Source organism: Leptosomus discolor, chromosome 2 (genome assembly GCF_034619465.1).
Source record: "Leptosomus discolor isolate bLepDis1 chromosome 2, bLepDis1.hap2, whole genome shotgun sequence".
Taxonomy (NCBI): Eukaryota; Metazoa; Chordata; class Aves; order Leptosomiformes; family Leptosomidae; genus Leptosomus; species Leptosomus discolor.
The window spans coordinates 5,707,313-5,728,615 of NC_141392.1; the positions used below are offsets into that span (position 1 = coordinate 5,707,313).

The following is a 21,303-nucleotide window of genomic DNA, read 5'->3' on the forward strand; positions in this document are numbered from 1 at the left end:
TATGTGTAGAATCTCTTACCCTCACTGAAGCCACAAGGAGAACTTATATCTGCTTGTACCTGCAGAAGCCTGTCCTGAACTACTTTCACGTACATAATCTCAGTTCAGAAAAGGTCTAAAAGCTGTGGGGTCTGGCTGCATGTTAACAAGTCTACACAATCTCCTACAACATCAAGCTTTGAGCCTCACAATGCAGTACGGGATCATACATGACTTTAGAAATGCTTTACTGTATCATTTATTTAATTTTAGCTTCGTTTGTCAGTATTAGTCACTCCTGTGCTCTGCCGAGCTGCAAGTGACAGCCTCAAAGAAAAAAATATCACTGCCTGCCAATCTGGCACAAAATTTACTATAAGTAGAAGTCAGAAAACCTAGAGATTTTGTTTAGATGCAAGGGAATAATACTGCTTTCTTATTAAAAACCATACAATCCCACAGAAGTGCCAAACTTCCTCACCATTAGCTGCTTCAGGGAACATTGCCCTGGGGAATATTTAGAGAAGGATGAAGCTAACCTTTCTCCTTGTTTAAAAAAAACCAATCACTATCTCAGAGCTGCTTGAGAATTTACTTTAAATGCAATTCATAGTTCATCCTTCGCTACCGATTAGGTTTGGCCGGGTTGGTACGTTACGCGTGAACGTGCTGAACAAGTGCTATATTTCAGTTGTACGCTGCCTCTTTAGTGCTGGTTCATGTCATGTTCAATGCAGGTGTTCAGGTCTGCAATACACAGATTGGCTTGACAGGTTGCAGAGAAGTAAGGGGAAGCTGTTGCTTGTAACACAAGGAGAGACGGAGACACCAGGAGAAGTTTACCACTGAATGTCAACGGCGTTTGCCGTGCTAATAAATGGAGTAACAGCTTTTCATGACCCCCAGGGTTAACAGCCCCAGATACATGAGAGCCAAAGCACGGGTAGTGTTTTCCCAGTGGGTCTCTATTTCAGGTAGCCAGCATTGCCCTCACTCAGCTTCCCGCTCTACTCGCTTCAGGATCACTAACCGCTTACGAACTGGGCTTCACTCTTCCAACAAATTAGATGACTCCTGCCCTGGCCTGCCTAGTTCTGTCAGAGAAGTCCTCGTGAGAATCTGGCTCTTCATTTTCTTACTCCGTTGTACCCTGCGGCACAGCCCACTCACCAAATGGCGTTGGGGACTTGTCCCCTTTCCAAAGCACCAGACCCCAATCAGAAGAGATTGCTCAAGGGATGCAGGAGAAGCTCCTTCCATCTAGGGTTTCATAATCAAATTTGAGCTTGTTAAACCAGCTGACATGACATGTCTTGTAGCTCCGAGGCACACAAACATGTGCGTGTACACACATACGTGAGCATTTACTTCCCTGCTGTAGGCCACAGAAGATGCCAGAACCATTCCAGCAGCTTGCCTGTTACAAACACAGACTGAAAGCACAAAATCACGAGGTCACATCAGGGTCGCTCCTACCAAAGCTGTCTTACTCCAACAGCTTTCCAAATGACTACTGATTTCCCAACAGGCCTAACTTTATCACAGTTCTGTGCTTTTGTTCGTGCTGCCTTACTGTTTACAATGCAGAAAAACATCCTCAGCACTGTGTGGCTTTCTGTACAAAGGCCACTGTGGGCTACTGAAAAATTCAGTGTTTATACCAAAATCTCAGTATAACTCAGAGCTGGCGGATCTATATTTTATTTAAGCATTGACCAAACTTAATCTTTTACTTATTCTGAGTGTGGAAGTCTTACCTGCTGTAAGTGATCATTACGTGCGATTCACCTCCAGCCCTTAACGGTGCAGGTCGTGCTTGTCATTTCATTGTCCCTGTCTCCCTGGAGCTTTAAAAGGAACTGCATTTGCTGAACAGTGACATCTTGCAGCTGGGATGGAATAACCCCATGCAACACTTCAGGCTGGATGCCAACTGGGGAGAAGCAGCTCTGCAGAAAAGGACTTGGGGATCCTGGCGGACAACAACTGAGCACGAGTCAGCACCCACGCAGCGCTGAAGGCTAACTGCATACTGGGCTGCATTAGGTAGTGCAGCACAGCAGACTGAAGTAATGACGTCATTCTATTTGGCACAGGCCTGGAATGCTGTCATGAGTTTTGGGTTCCCTGGTACCAGAAAGACAATGACAAACTGGAGAAGGGCAGGTGGAGGGCCACTGAGAAGGCTGGAGGACCATAATAGTCCAAAGAGTCTGAGAGAGGACCACCTATGCAGCCTTTACCTCTCCAGGCTACAGAGGTATCTGATTGCCATCTTCAGCTACCTAACAGGTGACTGGAAAAAAGATGGGGCTAATCTTTTCTCAGAGGTGCTCAGTTGCAACAGATTAAGGTGCAGCAACGAAAATTCTGGTTGATTAACTATCAAGAAAAAAATGCTTCATAAGGAGTGGCACAGCATCAGAACATGGGCCCAGGGGGGTGATGGAATAACCATTCCTGGAATTACTCAAAGCTGAGCTGGACATGGCCCTGAGGAACGTGCTGTATATTTGAAGTTGCCCTGCTGTGAGCAGGAGGTGGGACCAGATGACCTCCAGAGGAAAGGTCCTTTCTCACCTAAATTCTTTGATGATTCGTACGTACCTCAGGACATGTGTGCTGAGATATTAAGTGCACTTAATATATCATCACTGGTGTCAGGTACCATCAACACTTTCATCAGCTGGAACACTGCCAAGCTGACTCAAATACTGCACATCTTGTCTAAACGCAATTAAAAAGGCACATGGCACTATCTGTGTATCTCAATTAGCCTTGCACCATGCATGTTGACATTCAAAATTAGCTGACCTGGAGGCCTGTTCCCCGCTCAATTCAGAGCTTGTATTGAGCTTGCCTGGTTTGTTGTAAAACTCACAGAGGCTCACAAAGTAAGGCCCTCCTTCAGAGTCACATCAACCACAATTCGGGCTCTGGGGGAATCAAAGCAAAGCTCACACAGTACAAACCTAATGAATCAAACCCTAAAATACCAATGTTCCTGAATAAAGCAGCAAACCTCACACAGAGCTCCACAGACCGTCTCTTCTTTATTGCTCTACTACCTTAGGATGTAAGAGGAGCAGTGGGCAGTGATGTCTCTCCCACATTGGCATCTATTATTGTAATGCCAAGTGCTAGCTCCCATCACCCCTGTAATCCTGTTTGGGAAGCTCTGCTACAGCATTTATGTTCTTATCTTTGTTTAGTCAGTGCTGGCAAATAAAAGCATAAACAAATAACCTCCACTGCACAGCCTGGCTCTACTGAGATGCTGCCATTTGTGTTCTAGGTGATTTTTATTTGCAGTCTCTTATGCTGGTGACAAATTTGGAAAGCAGATACAGCCCGGTAAATGATGGAACTGTAAAACTGATGTTTTTATGAGCCTACTCTTTGTATTAAAATGAATGCTGAACAGGTGAACACAAGCAATGAGAGAACCGGGCTAAATACGAAAATGTTGATGCAGTAATTTCTCTGGAACAAGTCCATGTAATTTCACCTCATTTCCTGCCTTAGGCCATGTAAGGAGATACTCAATTACCTCATCTGACTAATTTAAAGAGGTATGTGATCTATACCAATATAGGCACCCACTTTAATTGCCCAGTCTGCCTCTGTCTTCAGGGGAAGAACAGAGGTAGGCTCTTCCACAAGGCAAAGCAGAGCAGGAGCCTAACAGAAGGGGCTCTGCACCAACCTTGGAGAAGTCCCTCTGGGCAATGGGTGGAGAGAGTGACCAACTCATCTACCTAAGCTAAAGGCTAAGAAGTAGGCAACGTGAATTTTCACCTATGACTTGAAATGGAATTGCCCACCTCAGACTCGCAGAAGCAAAGAGGAAGCACAAAGCCCACTGTTCTCTTTATTTCTTACAAGGCTGATGGATATTAAGTAAAGCACAACAGAAAAATCACTACCCACCCAACTTCCAAAAATACCAGTAATGAGGACCGATTTAGGCAACCCTTATATCTGACCATGCCAAGACTGCATGACTCCAGGCAGCAACCGCACGACAGAGGTGCTCAAGCCTGTTTCTGATTAAGCAGTTCCCAGCTGGTATGCTGCGCCGAACGACTGTCTCCAGTCCGTGCCCTTCCTGATGGAGGAAAGGCTCAGCTAACCACACTGGTCATAAATTTCCCCGCTGAGAGGTGATTAGCTTGAAAATTCCCTGTTGTTCTGTCAGGAAACCATCCAGAAGAGTTGCAAATCCATTAAATTACATCTTGCAGATATGTATCTAAGGAGAATACATGGCATTTGGTGATATATGGCAACTACCGTGTTATACCTTCAGACAGCTTATATGAGTATCTCTCTCCAAATTAACATTCTTGCCATCTGATCCTCATTAGACTCACTCAACTGTTTGACTAATCTTATATTTTTCCTCCCAAGAGATTAACATTGGTTCTTTTGTCTTGCGCACACACAGGAAGGTCATACTGTTTCCCACAGGGTGGATTCATTCAATAAGGAACTACACTATTAAACCTGACTTCATGTTATTGTCAACAGAGCCAAGCTGCCACAATGCTGGTAATTTTGAAGGGAATTTCAATGCAACTCTCCTGAGTCAAGCTACATCCATCATTCCACTCCATGATACACACAAGTCACTTGACAACTCATTAAAAATATATTTATAAAATTGGAGATCAGGGCTGTGTTCCAGAGAAGCCCTACGAACATTCAAACTCCACCTCTAATTTAAAAAATAACAAAACTCAAAATAATCACAAAACACTTCTAGGAATAGAAGTTCTTCAACAGAAAAAAGGAAAGGCAGGGCAGCAGGTGGGCCTTGCAAGACATTTTTAGCTGGACACTCTGGGTTTCAGGTCACATGTGAGGACAGTATGAATTCAGTCACCAGCAGTCTGGGCAGGGCAGCCTGCAGGCCTAACTGGGCAGCACTGTTTTGGGTTTGGTTAAGTCCTACTGACAGGGACCTTCAGAGCTTCCTCCTCCCTCCCTCATAAATTGATCAAGCTCCAGTATCAGAGGGGTCAGACTGTTCGTCCCACATCTTGTCCTGGAAGGCTACTCCAGAACCTCTCTGCACTGATGACCAGGGACTCTCTTCCATCTCCAGCACCAACGTATAGCAGATAAAGCTGCATCCTTTAGTCGATGCAGCTTTTCTCTCCCCCCAGCATTCACTGAGCAGAAACGTAGCCCTTCCCAGTCTTTGTTTTGCTGCCCTGACAAGTCAAGCTCTCCCTTGCCCATCCCTGATCACCACAAGTAGTGTGGTTTCTTTTTTCTGGCTCTTTTTCCAGCTGGGGCTTCTCTCTCGAGCACTTTTGCAAGAACAAAGGCAAAAGTGCCATTATCAATATTAAACAGCAGCTCATTGATAGACTGGTGCTTTACAGAAGCATAAGGAAGGACGAGAGGAAAGGCGCAAGAGGAGTGTTTTCAACACGTAAAACCCACATAAATTTAGATGTCACAAAGAACAAACAGGAAACCTGTATTAAGTTCCTGCCTCAGGAGTTGAATTTTCCAAAGAGCTGAGGAGTTTCCCCCCATTTCTTGGTACTGGATTGTTTGTTCTGTTGTTTTCAGACACTCCCTTCAACACAACTGCAGCAAGCTTCTGACCTAAGTGCACTTTCAGATGTTTGTAGCGAATTTTACTTTTTTTGGATAAAATAGCAAATAAATAGCACTGAAGGAGCCTTCTGGGGCAAATCAAGGTTGGGTTCATCTCCTGCAGAAATCTACACGGCAGAGAGGGACAGAAAAGGAAGAAACGATCTGTTGAGCGGCGAATGGAAGAGAAAAGAAGTGATTTTAACTGAGTGGTCAATGCTTTACCTTGGTATTTTAAAGTAAGCAGCAGTCTATGCTTTTTGCTTTCTCTTCTATGTCCCTTCCAATGCTTTTTTCCTCCCGTTCTCTCTTATACAACTATGTATCACCATTTGCCTGTTCTCCAAATGTCCTGGAGAAACACAGTGCATTGAACAGAAAAAAAAATGTGAGAAAAATTGTTAAGAGCATATAAGGATTTCCCCATAACAAGGGAAATCTTATGGGGTGGGCTAAAGTGTTTACATGTTTTGTACTATTGAGTAGTCCAAAAATATCCTGCCGGAGGCTAGGACGTAGCAAATTCACCCTTCCAGTGTTTTCTTGTACACTCCATATTAGGTAGACCTAAGAGTCCCAGAGTCTGCAGCTCTCCAAGCTGCATCACAGAAGACGTCACTGGTCTTCCTTTGGGTTGCTAGAATCTCCTGTTGACTGTCACTATTACTTACTTAATTAAGAAAGGAAAAAAAAAAAAAAAAAAAGGCACTTTGTTCAAGGTTGCTCCATTTTTGGAGAGGCTTGTAATGACTATCTATTTGAATCCTTTTTCTACCTTTCGGTCTGTCATCTCTCTCTTAAAAATCCAACCCCCTTCTCACCAGGGGAAAGTGCAGAACTGCACTGGTACGAAGATGTTCTGCTTGCACTGAATTTGTAGAGCAGAAGGATACATTCACTGCCAGAGAAAGGAAGCACCCTCCCTCCCCCGCTGCAAAAAGCTATTTTTTGCAGGCGTTGTCATATCTTATCCCCAGGAAGAGAAGAGGGCTGTGCTAGAAAGTCGTCAGATTCACATTTGCTTCTGTTTTACTCTGTCCTTCACAGCACTGCTGTAACAATTTATCAATACAACGGAGGGCAAGGCACAGCACACAGGCAAGGCAGACTCCTCTAATGAAAACAAATCCTTGCAAGAGGAACAAGTAGTTTGCAGATCTGCCTCCTAAATCCCACTCCCACGGCAATAATGTTTTCATCACTACTTACATTTAGGGACATAAGGGTACTCAGAGCTGTAAAGCACATCATTTGTGCTTAACAGTCGCAGTACTTTGCCCAAAATAATTTGTGGTCCAAAAGCCCAAATGAATAAAGCACCATAGGAATCAAGACATATAATTAGAATAAATAAGATTTTGCGCTTACAGAGTGCCTGCCATCTGAAAGTATGCGCAGATATTAATTAAGCTCCACAAACCCCAGATGAAGTAGATTAGCAGCTTCATCCCCGTTTTACAGAGGTTTAGAATAAAGTGTGACACATAATCACAGCGGAAAGCGCAGCAGAGCCAGCCTTGCCAGGGATGGCGAGAGCCAGGGCTCCACCTCCTCTCCAGCCCTCTTCAGTGAATTGCCTTCAATGGAAAATGACTGAGTTGCAGTTCTTTGCTCTCTGGAAGAGGAAGGACCCACCCTGTTGCACAACAGCAGCAAAGCCCGAGCCTGAAGTGTTTTGATAAATACCACGGAACGGTGCTTAGTTTGGGAAGAGCAACCAGGCGCTCGCTAGCTCTCGTACATTTGCTTCGGGTGCTCTGTCTCGCTCTTTCTAAAACGCCAAGAAATTGTCTTTGCATTGGCACAGCCCCCCACCCCCAGTCCGAACAACATGGCTTGTGGCTTCTCAGGTTTGAAGGACGTGGCACACGTAGTATCTGAAGTACTTTAATCTGCGATGTTGGTTTTTATTTTTCTATTTCTATGCATTTGGCTAAATTATAACTCGGAAGCCACACTGCCCTAGGATCACACAGACACAATGTAATTAAAAACTAGAGTCCATACACACATCAAAATCTTAAAATAACCCTCTTTTGAAGCAGGTTTTACATACAGAAATTCTGGATAATAAATATAAATAATAAACACCTCCGATACCATGCAAAAATATTGAAAGTAATGAACTCAATGTATATATGTATTGAAGAAAAAAAAACCTTTAAAAATAGTGTTACTAGTAGAGCTTCAATTGTTTTGTATGTCAAAGGACAGTCAGAAATTAACTTTGCTGTCATGATCTACTGAAATTCAAGTTCTTATGACTGCAATTTCTCAAAGATTCCCTTTAAGTATTTAAGTAGTAGTTGTGATAACAAAAAATATCCTCAGTATCACAAAAGTAGGACAACTATCCACTTAATCACAATTACCCAGTCCCTAGCTCTGCTTACCACCTTTGCCAAAACAAGAGCAAGTGGAGCATCAAATGCAGCTAGGAAGAAGTCTCTCCAGAACAGATAAAGCCAGGTTGCTCATTGTGTCTCTAGATACAATTATCCACCTAATTACACTTAGGACAAATGCACAGTTGTCCTAACTACAGAGGGATGCGCTTTAATGGTGACGTTCAATTCTCTGTGCACAAATATAAAAAACTGAGCAAGAAAAGTCACTAGAAAATGCAAACAGACCACAGCATACTTCTCTACAAAATAGCGAACAAATTGGATAAACTACGGACATAAAGCAGCTCCTTAGATGATAAATAACTCTATTAATGTGAAAACTATGCTCTTTTGTTCCCACATTTAAGCACAGAAACCATTCTAACTTCAGCTTTCAAGGTAAAAATGCTTTTAATTAGGGTCCTAGCTACCTTACAAGACATACAGACCTTGGTATGATGGAGCTATGATAATTTACCCATGCTGAGAATCTGCCCCATGATTTATATGATTACTTCATGGCAGCATGAAACAAATCCCCAAGGAAGTTATGCATGTCATCCTTGAAAATATTAAGCAATCAAGCCATGTTTTTATTATGTGAATGGATGCCTTTGAAAACAAGGATGCATGCACCATACTGTGAGGTAAAATGAAATAAATGAACAGAAATCATTCATTTCCATGTTCTAATCAGTGGAAACTGTAGTCTTCAAATTATCCTGATGCTACCAGATGCGAGTCTGGAGACAATAGGTTGACTCTTCTACTAAAATGAACATGAAATTGCATCCTAAGTACACAATGAAGGCCAAATAGTCTGAGATTCTTTGTAAAGGCTCTTTCTTTTTATGCAGCCCTTGCATCCAACTGAACAATTAAGAGCAGAAGATTTAAACAAAGCATCATATAGTTTTTAAACGCTCAAATCTAACCAAAAGCAATGTACTTATCTTAGGCAAAAGGAAAATAATCTATACAAAAACCTGCTCTCAGTCAAGCTCTTCAGCTTCTACCATTACCAGCAGTGAGAAATTTGTGTTCTGCCAGCTAAAAGGGTGTCTCTGGCAAGCAGAATGAAGAATATATATCAAAGGTTAGAACTGCATGCTTACTGGCTGCGTTGTATTCACGGACTGGGACACTGACATCTCTGCAAGGACCCAAGACAACACACCATTACACAGCTCACTGCTATTATAAATCACCATGCATCCATTAGAGCTGCTGACCGTTCAGAAAAAAATCTCGCCCCTACAGGCACGAGGAAATGGAAACAGAGCTGTGATAACGAGACCAGGTTTAACACAGAACATTTGAAACAGAAGGTAGTATTCGGATGAAAATGTATACAGGTAATAACTATATGAGTAGAAGACCACAGGACAGTTTAACACTGAGTCTACAGCACTGCCTTTGAAGCAAAGCTGATTTTTTGTAAGTGCATTATTTGGTCTAGCCTTCTCATCTTAAAAAGAACTTTAAGAAGTTCAGAGAGAGGCAACGGCAATAATGAAAGGAATGGGACTGGTTCAGTGATGGATATCTGTTATCTATCAGTAACGGGAGGGGGGGGGAATGAATAAGAATCAGTGGTTAGTTATGTCTTCCAAAATAAGAACAAGGTGCATCAGTATGGCTAGGAAGAACTGCATCAAGAACACACACACAAAACCTGGCAGCCCTTTGTACAGCAGCAAGCAGATCTGCGGGTCTCCTTGCCGAAGGGTACTGTGAACGCTGAAAGCTAACACAGGCTTAAAGACAAGTTCACCAAGGAGAAACCCACTGTGAATTACTGAGCAAGCAGAATCTATGTCTACTTCGGGATGTCCCTAAGCTATGCAGAAGTACCATGTATGCCTGCCTGATCTCCTCCTTTCCTAGGCACTTCCTTATGCTGCTGTTGGAGAGAAGGACTAGTTGAACCTCTGGTCTGACCCAGTACAGTCACGCCAATGTTATGTTTAGTATCCACTTGCAGAAAAAATTCCCGGTATTAGCTTCAGATTCACTGCAGGCGCATGACTGGATGGAAAGCAGCTTTGCAGAAAGGACCTGGTGGACAAGAAGCTGGCCATGAGCCAGTGATGTGCCCTTGCAGCAAAGGCAGCTGACTGTATACTGGGCTGCATCAGGAGGAGTGTTGCCAGGGCTGAGAGAGATGATCCTTCCCCTCCACTCTGATGGTGAGGCCACACCTGGAGTGTGGTGTCCAGTTCTGGGCTCCCCAGTAAAAGAGAGACATGGACATACTGGAGAGAGTCCAGCAAAGGGCCACTGAGATCATTAAGGAACCGGATCATCTGTCATACAAGGAGAAGCACAGAGAGCTGTGACTGTTCAGCCTGTAGAAGAGAAGTCTCAGGTGGGACCTTATCGATATAATTAAATATCTGATGGTAAGGAGTAAAGAAGATGGAACCAGACTCTTCTCAGTGGTATCCAGTGACTAGATGGGCACAAACTGAAACACAAGAAATTCCATTTAAACATGAGAAAAAGCTTTGTGTATTTTAAGGGTGATCAAACACTGGAACAGGTTGCCCACAGAGGCTACGGAGTCTCCATCCTTGGAGATATTCAAACCCCAGCTGGACATGGTCCTGGCAGCCTGCTCTAGCTGAACGTGCTTGAGCAGAGGGTTGGACTACATGATCTCCCAAGATCCCTTCCAACCCCAACTATTCCTGATTCTGCTATGTGGCTGATACCTCCCAAACCACATTTACCATAGGAACTCCTCCAAAAAATAACCAGGCCTTCCTCGGGAAAGGCCAAAATCTACACTAATCTCAGAAAACAAGGGTCACAAAACAGCCTACGGCCAATTTGTTGGTCCAGCTTAGGTGACAAACTCAGGTGAGTGGGCAGCTTGTTTTTCCAGCTTCAGATGGAGAGTACTATATGACTGTAAAGCTGTTCTGCATGGCTGCCCATCTTAGGTTTTGTGGTGCAGACAACAGTCTCTCTACGAAAAAGCAGAACTCTCATGATTAGCACAACCAATGTTGCCTGTACATTCTATTTGACTTGATTATGGAACAAATCAAATACATTTTCACTAGATTATGTCTTCCACCTATTTATGTGCTCACAACAGAACACAGAAATACACTATGAAGACTGGTTTCCATTTTAACCTTCACAAAAACTCACCAAACAAAACCCAATATATATTTCACTTTGTTTCACTATTAAGCATAGGGATGAGGCAGCGCAGACAGCTATGTGGCATTCTGGTAACAACCTTATCATCCTTGCCCCAGCCTTCTAGAGAAGCGAGGAATCATTACAATCTTCCACTGCAATCAATAAGACTCAAGTATGAGTCAAGCAATTTTTTTTTTCCTTTGTTTTGAGGATTTTTTTTGCTGTTTTCCTTAAATCCGGCACAGTGACGGAGATCAAGGTGCCTATTTCCTCCCCTTTTAAATACACGATTCTCTTCTTCCCTGGACTAAAACATGTTGAGAATTGCTCAACAAAGTGCTATGTGAGATGTATGGTGGGCAGGAGTCTTCTGAGTATCTCGGTATGTTTTTAGTTTATCTTACAATATGACGTATGGAGCTTTAGGACTCAAATTCAACATGCTGGCATTGATTTTCTCCTCCTCTGAATCAAAAGAGAGAATGGTACTGAATGCACTGTGGCTGGGAACTAGCAAATTTCAATGTCTTTCTCTAGTGACATACAGGTAGGTGGATTTGTGTATTGCTTTACAAGGAGGTGTCATCTGCCCCAGCTTATGTTATATTTTCTGACTTGGTTGGGCATATGTCAGTTTTGTTATCACCATTCCAAAGCTGTGTATATCATGATGTTATATAAGCAAATTTGGTACATACTGGAAGAAATAAGCCATAGTTATCTGGTTTAGAAATGTGCTGTCAGAGATTAGCATCTGGCATGGCTGACTAGTCACAGTGTAAGACAAGGGGATATGGGCTAAGCTCTTGTTTCTGGACCAGTGAAGATACCTACTCAGTGGAAACTTCATCAGCCCCCCTTGGGAGGAAGAAGTGCTCTATGATCTTTGCAAGCAGGCCCCAGAAGGAGCCTATGAAAGGGAAAAAGAAGAAAAGAACAGGGCTGTTCTAGTAAAGGGAGGGAAGACAGAAACGAGTGAGACAGGATGCGGAGATATGTGGAAAAAAATCCTAGCAAGTTGTATTTCCTAAAGAGAGCTGTGGTCTTATAATATGTACAGTTTCTAAGGACCAAGCCAAGGTAATTGTTTCGGACAGCAAACAGTTGTTCAACCAAAGGAGCAGCTCCACACCTCACCAGGAGGACTTTGGTATGTAAGTATGCTCACAATAGCCCCCAAACCTGATTCTATGTGGTTTGTTGGGTTTTTTTTCCAAAAAAACCCCAGAACCCTTTAACAAGTGTGCTTCCTTAGATTAGGTATTAGCCAGTATTTACTTTGTAAAGGCCATGGGTGGCCTTTTAATACAGGCTTAAGGATCCTGTGGCATCACTTACACACTGCAATTGCTAGCCAGAAGCAGCACAACTATGTGGTATTTTCAACGTGCCTGTAGTTTCCTAACCACAGGGTCGGACACCAAGAGCCAACAGCCCCCGTGATGGAGCAGAGTGTGCTCCCCACCTCATCAGGTGCACTCAGCACTGCAGGCCTGCTGTACGGTGCTGCTCTTCCATGCGGCACCATACTTTATACGGAGAGCACGCTGATTTGACAGCTCTTCTCAACACCCTACAGTCACAGTAGAACACAGCCATTTTCAGCTACGCCGAGAGCTTGTGTTTATTGTGGTGGTGACTCTACCCTGTGTAAAAGTGAAGTTATAGACACCTGATGGACTCATTCATTGCTAGATCTGTGCCCTTCATTTAAAGCCAGCAATGCTCTTCAGGTTGTTATTTTCCAAATATAGCTTTGATAACCCAGTTCTGAGAGCCCAGGGGAAGAGACATGACTACTTTGCTAATTGATGCTGATACACCAGGGAGAATCGTCACTGTCTACAGCAGAGTTTTCCCTTAAAGTGGACTAGGTCAGTCAGAAGGCAATTGCACTAAGACAAACAGTAATTCTCACAACCAGACCCTCTTTCCCTAAATTATTTCATATCCACAACAGTATTACTACAGTGGGAAAACTATGTACTCAAATGTTTGGGGAGACCAGGACAGAAACAGCATGTGTGAATTTAATTTCAGCTGCCTGTGTACGTGTCTTGCATAATTGCAAGCCACTTGGAACTAGCTGATAATCTAGTTCGGCCCCTTGCATAATCCAAGACATAGATTTCCCTCTGCTAGGGGACTGAACATACTGTGCTCAAGAACTTGCATTTTTAATAACAGTACAGCTAGTACTTGGCTAATACATACATTTCAGAAAGGCATCCAGTCGTCTTCTGATGGCCTCGAGGAGATGCAGAATTTACCACTTGCTACATTATATCCTCAATTACATAAACCCAGTCTTAAGTTCTCCGTGGGGACACTGTCCCATTCAGTACACAGGACAAAATCACTTTGCTAGCAGCCATTCGGTATTTCATTTTTGCCCTTTTTGTTTGATGCATAGCCCTAAAAACCTTGTTTACTGCACATTATTCCAGCCCTGAAGGCAGAATGATTAATTTCTTTACAGGCTTTTCTATAGTGCTCATCAGATGCTTCTAACTTGTTACGTGCAATCTCCTAGCTTTTGGAAAAGCATACAAATGAATGCCATTATGTGGCATCCTATACTACTGCAATGATTCATATCAGCAGCGACAGACCAGACCTCTGCTATGTTAGCTAACACATATAAACCACAGGCCAAGCTGACGGGCATGAGGCACATATTTAAGCAAGTGATTTTCACTGATACTTGCTGGCACCAGCATGGGAAGATTCAGAATTTTAAGGAGACTGAAGGCTATGGAGTGGAAGGGCTCTTACAGGTTCATGCTCCTTTGTCTCTCTCCTAAGACTGACCCCTTTAATTCCAACTTTCCAACATGCCCACTCCTCAACCCATGTGTGTTGGTCTGGTTCCTTAACCAAGTCTCATTTTTCTTATATATCCAGTCTTACACAGTGTCACCTATCTTATCTTATTTTCTGTCTATCCTTATGTCTCTTTGTTATTATCTTTCCTCTTCCCTACTTGTTTATGGACTGAGTCTCTGTCCCCGGGTTCCCCATCTCACTGTCTTTTTCACCTCTCCTAAATTTTACTTCCATCCCTGGACGAAGAAACAATGGAACTTTCTGGGCTTTGAGGGGAATGAACATTCACAGACTCCTTAGAAGTTTCAGAAATACGTATCTACTAAGCACATATAAAATGTGGTTTTTAAAGGTTATAACTTGGATAACCTAGGAGGGATTTTCTTAGGGATGGTAAAAAGCACCTTAATATGTTACAAAGACTACATATTCCTGACAAAACCTTGAGACACTAAAGCACAGTAAAGAAATCTTTAAGGTCTCTTCTTTAGCCTCATTTTCAGAAACAGTCAAACCATGTTGGGTGACATTTTTCCAAAGTAAACTGGGCTAAAGCAGATGTGCATCTCAGAAATTTTTAGTCCAAATGACTAGAGAAAACTGCAAGCAACTGAAATGGGAAGACACGGTGGTTCTGCCCATAAAATAAGACAAAAATGAAAGTTATTAGTATCACGTTGGCATCTAACACGATGGCTGCTCCCATATCAGCGACTTGTCTGAAAACATGACACTAACTGAGCAAAGAACATCATTCTATCTTGCCAGCTTTTTACCAACTGATTTTGTAAAGGCTGGATCACAGCAACAAAGTAATACTATTGCCCCAAAAAGCCTGATAAGTGCGTAGCTGTTCTGTAACCTTCTCCTGACATAGGCACCAGCTATTCATTTGCTGGTTTTGCACTGAACAGTCATTATTACCAAATACCTCATCCCTGGCCTGTAGGTTCTACTGTTTTCTCTTAGTTATAACTTTATGCTTCTCCTCTTGTGCACTGATACCCCTTCAGTTTTGGAGTTGCCCGCAAACCTCATCAGGACCAAATTTATGCCAGGAAATATAAATCTGCTAGCAAAGACACAAAGCGGTCACATTAGATACAGAATCCCTGTAAAAATTAAATTAGTCAAGAAAGACTTCTAAAATATCAGACACACCTAGTAAGGGCTACAGTTAACAAGACACATCATTGATGAAATATGACTAACTGTTCTGATTTCGTAAGAGAAGTGGATTTTGGTCTTCCACAAAGCTCCCTGTATTATTATTTTTATTTTCTTTCTTTTTTTTTTTTTTTTTTAAGCTCTAGGCCCTGTGGTTGTCAATAAGGCTGTTTTGGGAATGGTGCAGCGGAAAAAAATTCTTGCTAGATAGAAGTATTAGTAAAGAAACCCCACAAATGTGGAAATCACTGCCACTATACAAGGTGCGAGCTAAGCCACAGCTTAAGACAATAACAGATGAATTTTATCATGAACTCATAGTTTATCTTGACTTGAGTAGACACAAGACTCCAACCCAAGGTTTACAAACCCTGTATGTACCTATATTCTACAGTTATTTAGTTCAGATCTTTCAAACCTCAGTGTACTGCTTACTTAAAATGCATAACAGTCAGTAGGAAAAACAGCAAAGACAAAGCAGTGAACTGACTTCCAAAACTATCAGCCTTTGTCAATTAAAGTATTTATTTTTGATACAAGTCTTAATTAGTTAAAAACATTCAATCCAGTCTTAAAATAGAGGTTCAAGCTACCCAATTTATTCTTGGAACAGTCACTTGCTCTCAGGATTAGGAAGACAATGGCATCCAGAGCAAGCACGAGCCCTCTTCCCTCTTATTACAGTTAATCAGGAACATAAATACTATAATGGAGCTGAGCCCCTGCAAACTCACCAGGCTGTGCATAATTTCCACTCCAGCTGGATTCACTGTGAGCGCTTCATCATACAATTGCCTAGCCTCCTCCAAATTGCCTTTCATCTCTGCAAGCCTCCCACGCATGTACAGTACAGCATGAGATGTGGGGAAAAGACTAGCTGCCTCCTGGATACAAAAGTGTGCTTCTTTGAGGTGCTGTTGTTCCATGAAGAGTTCAGCTAAAAAAAAAAAACAAAACACCAAACACAACAAATCAAAACCCAAAAAACACGCTACCATTCGTTGAAAAAAGTCAGAGATCTTTCTTCACATGAATTACATATCATCTCCCTTAATCACATTAAAACATGAGGCCATGATCCTGCACAGTGCTTACTACTACTAGTGCTTACTATCACAACTTCACTGAATGGATCTTTTTTTAATGTTAAGGGCTCTGTACAGATGTTCATGGACATCTTTAGGTGTTGTCCTGACAGAGGACGGCCTTAAGGATTCCTCAGTCAGGAATGTAAACAGTGCTGAACCGAGCCCTAAGGAAGCAGGGCTGATAGCCACTTGGAGCCATCATATGTATTTCCAAATAATCTGGGGGAAAAAAAAGAACAGAATAAGCCGTCACTGTCTACTGAGAACTTTAAACATGTCAGAGTAATAGGACACATCTGACTGAGCTGGACTTTAGATAACTTATTTAAAAGATTATTTCCACATTTTAAAAGATGTTTCTCTCTGCTTGTCTAGTTTATGAGATAGCAGTCTCTTAACTTTTTAGAGACTATTAAAATCAAAAGGCTTTTATCATAGAGACATTTATACTGTGTATTCACACATTTACTTCCTCTTACTCTACAGAAAAACAAAAGGGAGCTCTTGGAAGAGACTGTTCAGCCATTTACCTTCTTCAACTATCATCAACTTAGTGGTTTTTTTAGGGGGGGAAAAAAAAAAAGTAACAGGCATATTAATGTGCTTGACTCAATTTGTTAATCAAATAATGTCCTACGTTAAACATTAATTTCATAACATATCTCATGGTTAAACCAACATTTCTCAGGATTTGGACTAGATCTTCGTTGGACTAGATGATTGTTTTGTCGGACAAGACAATCGCTGTAGGTCCCTCCCAACTGAAATAGTCTATTCTAATTCTAGATTTATTATGTATGAAATCCCTGCAAAAGGTTTCAAAAGTGATAAATAATATTCACTGCCACAGGTAATTGAAAAGGGAAACTGGTTTTAGATATATATATGCAGGTATGTATGTGTGCATGTATGCATATAAGATAATCTTTTCTTCATACAGCAGCCATTGCTCTTTGGTCCATAACCTGTTTGTGTTCTACATGTTATCACTGCAAAAGCTCAAAGTCTCTTATTTTTATTTTTTTTTTAAACTGATGTGGTAATGCAGGAAGCACTGACAGTTCAAGAGTCCAATTCGAAATGACTAATTCAGGCTCCAGATTTAGATAAATAATTCTGAAATTAGACACAACCTTAAATGCCTTGACTTTTAAAGGTAGTGAATATTCTCAGCAAGTCTCCGTGAGGGGGGAAATTATCCTGAAAATTCCTCTTAAATACCTTTGAAACTCTGCCAGTTTCAAAACGCTGGGAGACCCAGATGACTGTGGGGACTTGGCACGCTGACGTGGAGCTCACTGGGCAGAGGGGAGCAGGAGAGCTTCTCAAAGGCAGTCCTGCCTGACCACGGAAAGGCTCCTCCTTGGCCTGACATGGGACTGGGACCACAGATAGCACTTCTAGCGGCACACTGAAAACGATGGTGTACTGAAATGACAGCATGGCTGAACACCCTTCCACTTCTGAAGTGGCCCTTCTAGAAGAAGGGCGAGACACTGTTGAGAAAATGCTCGAATATTTCTTAGCCATCCCTAGGTTGTGCTACAGATAAGTGTCATTCTACAAGGCTGTCAAGATGAGCAAAACATTAGTTCCTTGGAAAGAGCTATACACTTTAAGAGTGACTCATATACATTTCTCTCTGGTTAATCATAAAATCTCAGCATGCATCCCTTCACTTCGCTCCAAGAGGCTGCAGCTATCTATAACAACAGAAAGCAAGGCCGTGTACCTTGTCAAGATGAGTATGTGCGCAGCCTTAGTCAAAAGTTTGTGGGAGGACAGTGTTTTACTTCCACTTCCCAAGGAAAAGAGCATTTTCCTGCCAAGTGCTGCATAGCAGCTGACGCTGTGCACGTGACAATAATGAGGATGGGGATGTGCAATCACAGCCTGAAGATAAACACTCCATTTGCAAAGTTAGCACAAACTTAGCGGCACAAAAGAAGGGGCGAAATCCTGGCACTGTTTGAAGTCAGCAGAAGTTCTCGATACTGCCATCTTAAAAGCTCTATTAGCAACTAACAGCATAATGTAACTTGTTTCTTTTCAGAAAAGAATCGGGAGCAAGAGGGTTTAGAAGTGAAATCATGCACAGCCGGTGTTTCAATGCATACAAGATGAAGAGTACTTATTTTTTTCTTTCAACGGTGCCTGTAAATCTTCTTCAGTAATAACAATTATTTAGAGCAAGTGCAGCAACACAGAATCTAAATAAGATCTACAAATTGCATTTTATGGTATGGTAATGTAGCATATTAAAGTTCAGTCCATTTTTTTGCAGGCTCAATAGTCAATAAAAAATGATTTAATGGTGTGGGAGGCCTAACTTGCATAAAAAACAGAATGAGAGGTGCCTTTGGGTTACGAAAGGGAAGGGGTGCACCCACCCAGCTAAAAATAGACATTAAGGAAGATTGTTTAAGCCTGCATTAAAATGTGTTTTCTGTAAAGTCATTTTTCACTTCTATTACCTACTCATTTTATTTACAGATTAACAAGATGCACTTATGCAACGCGGAATAAAAACACAGCTAGAGGCAGAACTCAAACCCAAAAAGCAAGGACTCATTAAATTTATCATGGTAACACGACTGCCTCCTCAATGGTTCTGAAAGTACTGAAACACCTGCCTTCGCATTACCTGGTTAGCAGCTTCCTGTCCACTGGATTATTCAGCGTTATCTGCTTATATCACCTAATCGTGCTGTAAATAAACATCTAACCAAGTCAGCAGCCCTCGTGGGGAAGTTCTGGTACAGAGACATGGCACACAGTTCCACCGGGAAGCAGAGAGCATCTCCTCAGGCTGACACAGGTACAGAAGATCTGCAATTCCTACCCTGTGAAAGGTTCAGTGGGAAACTATTTATGAACCTGTAACTGTTGGACTACATCGTTCTTGGTACTGACATTCTTCACAGCTTGGAATCTAAAGGCCATGTTTGCAAGCGTCCTTGCTCTCTCTCACTTAACACCATCTTCATTTATTTGGTTTTGAACTAGGTACCACCAAAGGCTCTCTGAATGCTACAGCTACTGAGAGATGATCATCCTGGATGTACCACCTCCTCTATTAGCCTCTCTTTAATAATGCTAGAAACTCTGAGTGTGAATGATTATTAGGAAATATTTCAGCATTTTTATCTACAGGTATGGGCTGAGACAGTACACTGCATGGATGGGCAAAGACAGGATGAATTGTGCACTGTCTCCTTTCATTCACTAATTGAAGCCTGAGCCTGCACACACTAAGACCACGAGCAGCTATCTAGCTGACTCCAAGGTCCAGCCTAGCATGATTCATTTCTTTCTCATATTCACCTTATGCTTACCACCTCTGCTCTCTTGCGGTACTGTCCAGCCTACTCTGACGTTCTTCCAAACAACTATTGTCTCCTCTTGTGGCTACGGCCTCCTTTGTCTTGACTTGCAACTAGACGCACCAGTCTTAATGCTGGGCCCAGTCCCTGAGAGCGGCGCACATCTCCACTCAGATTATCATTAGCTCCTAATATGAGCTCCTAGTTCTTCCAGCTGTTTCTGTTATCATTTAAGCTCGTCTACAGTAAAGATCCTTAATCAAGTGAGAATTGCCGGAAGCGTATCATCTACTCACTCTCCAAAGACCAGTAACAAATGCACAGACCAAGAGCACTTCCCAGAACACTGACAAAGCCTGGTCTCCGACAGTCAGGCTCCTTTTTTTTGTCTCCAAGATAACTTATTTGACAGAGCTCTGTTAGGGAGCCCATCAGAGGAGTAACAACAATGTAATCTAGTCACGTCTGCATCACAGTGCTAGTCTTGAGGAACAGAGTCGCTTGCCATCACCTTGAACGCTGACTCTATTACCCATTTCTTAAGTGTTTCAAAGCAGTGTCAAGAGTGATTGTGCCTGTCACCACAGAAGCGGCAACAACTGTAATTCTAGCCAAAAAAAAAAAAAATAAAACGGATTTGAAAAGTATTTCTGCAATGTGAGCAACCCAAGAGTTAAAATTTCATTCCTTGTGAATCATGTTTGGTGTTATCCAAGACACAGCACTTAACTCCCACAAGTAGACTGCTCCACATCACTCGGTTGTGTGTGCCTGCCAGATCTAAAGCACTTGTCTGCTCTCGTCCACCCCAAAAATGCTGCTGCACAGTGACACGGCCAGCGCCATGCAGCCAGATCCCCAGCAGGACGGTACAGTGGGGAGCAGCCCTTCACACTTGAAGAAGGAGAGAGCACCTGTGAAGATGTATAGGGAGGTTATTTCTGTTCCACATCATCTGCCTTCAGGAGCTATTAATGCTTCTCACTGCAGTAGCCCTTAGTCAGCTGGAAAGGCCCACTCCTCTGAGACAGCTCGGCCTTCGGCAGTGAATACAGAGCTACTACTGTGACAAAGGGTTCCCCCACTGCCCTTGCTTTCTGGCAGGTGACGTTTAGTCATCGTTCCATGCTATGACACCACCCTGCATACAGTAACTCGACAATTCGCAGGCGGATTAGCTGGAAGATTCCTCAAGCCGTATCCTGACTGCAGTAATTTCATTTGATGCAAACCTTTGATACAGAAATGAAGAACAGAAACTGCCATGTGTTCCTATCCACATGAGCTCAGTGACTTGCTCTTTCAAATGAGACAACAGATTTACACCCTCAAAGGCTGTCTCTGCAAACTGGTAGCTAACTGGAGTCCAGGGAACCGCTTTAAATTTCCAAGCTTTGGGTCTCACAGGGGCTGAAATGGCCACTAAGCTTCTTTATTTACAAATGCAGCATTAGAGTGAAAGTTTCTGGAAGCCACACAGAATTACCATGAGCTACCTTCTATACTAAATGGCACAGTCAAAATATTATTTGAAATACTACAAGATAGCTGATTCCTTTATGCGAAACGGGGCCCTGCTCACTGGTAAGGAAACAGCTCTTTCCCAGCTGGGAGAAGCAAGCCACCATCTTTTAGGCAATAAGGCCACCACTGTTAAGGGTGACATAAAAATGCTTCTGTTGGAAGGGCACCTTTTGCTTTTTCTTGTACCCTCTCTCAAAACATGTATTACCGGCCATAGTCAAAGAAAGGACTTCTAAGTCTTCATAT

At 42.5% G+C, this 21,303-nt stretch overlaps 1 protein-coding gene across 2 annotated transcripts in view; it reads right to left on the reverse strand.

Moving 5' to 3' along the window:
• The window catches only part of TTC7A (tetratricopeptide repeat domain 7A), a 171,858-nt gene that overhangs the window by 18,641 nt on the left and 131,914 nt on the right, over positions 1–21,303 (reverse strand). For both annotated transcript variants that reach the window (XM_086460563.1, XM_086460562.1), the window contains one exon: positions 15,857–16,059. In XM_086460563.1, the coding sequence (XP_086316689.1) occupies positions 15,857–16,059 (203 nt within the window). The remainder of the gene's footprint in view (positions 1–15,856; positions 16,060–21,303) is intronic.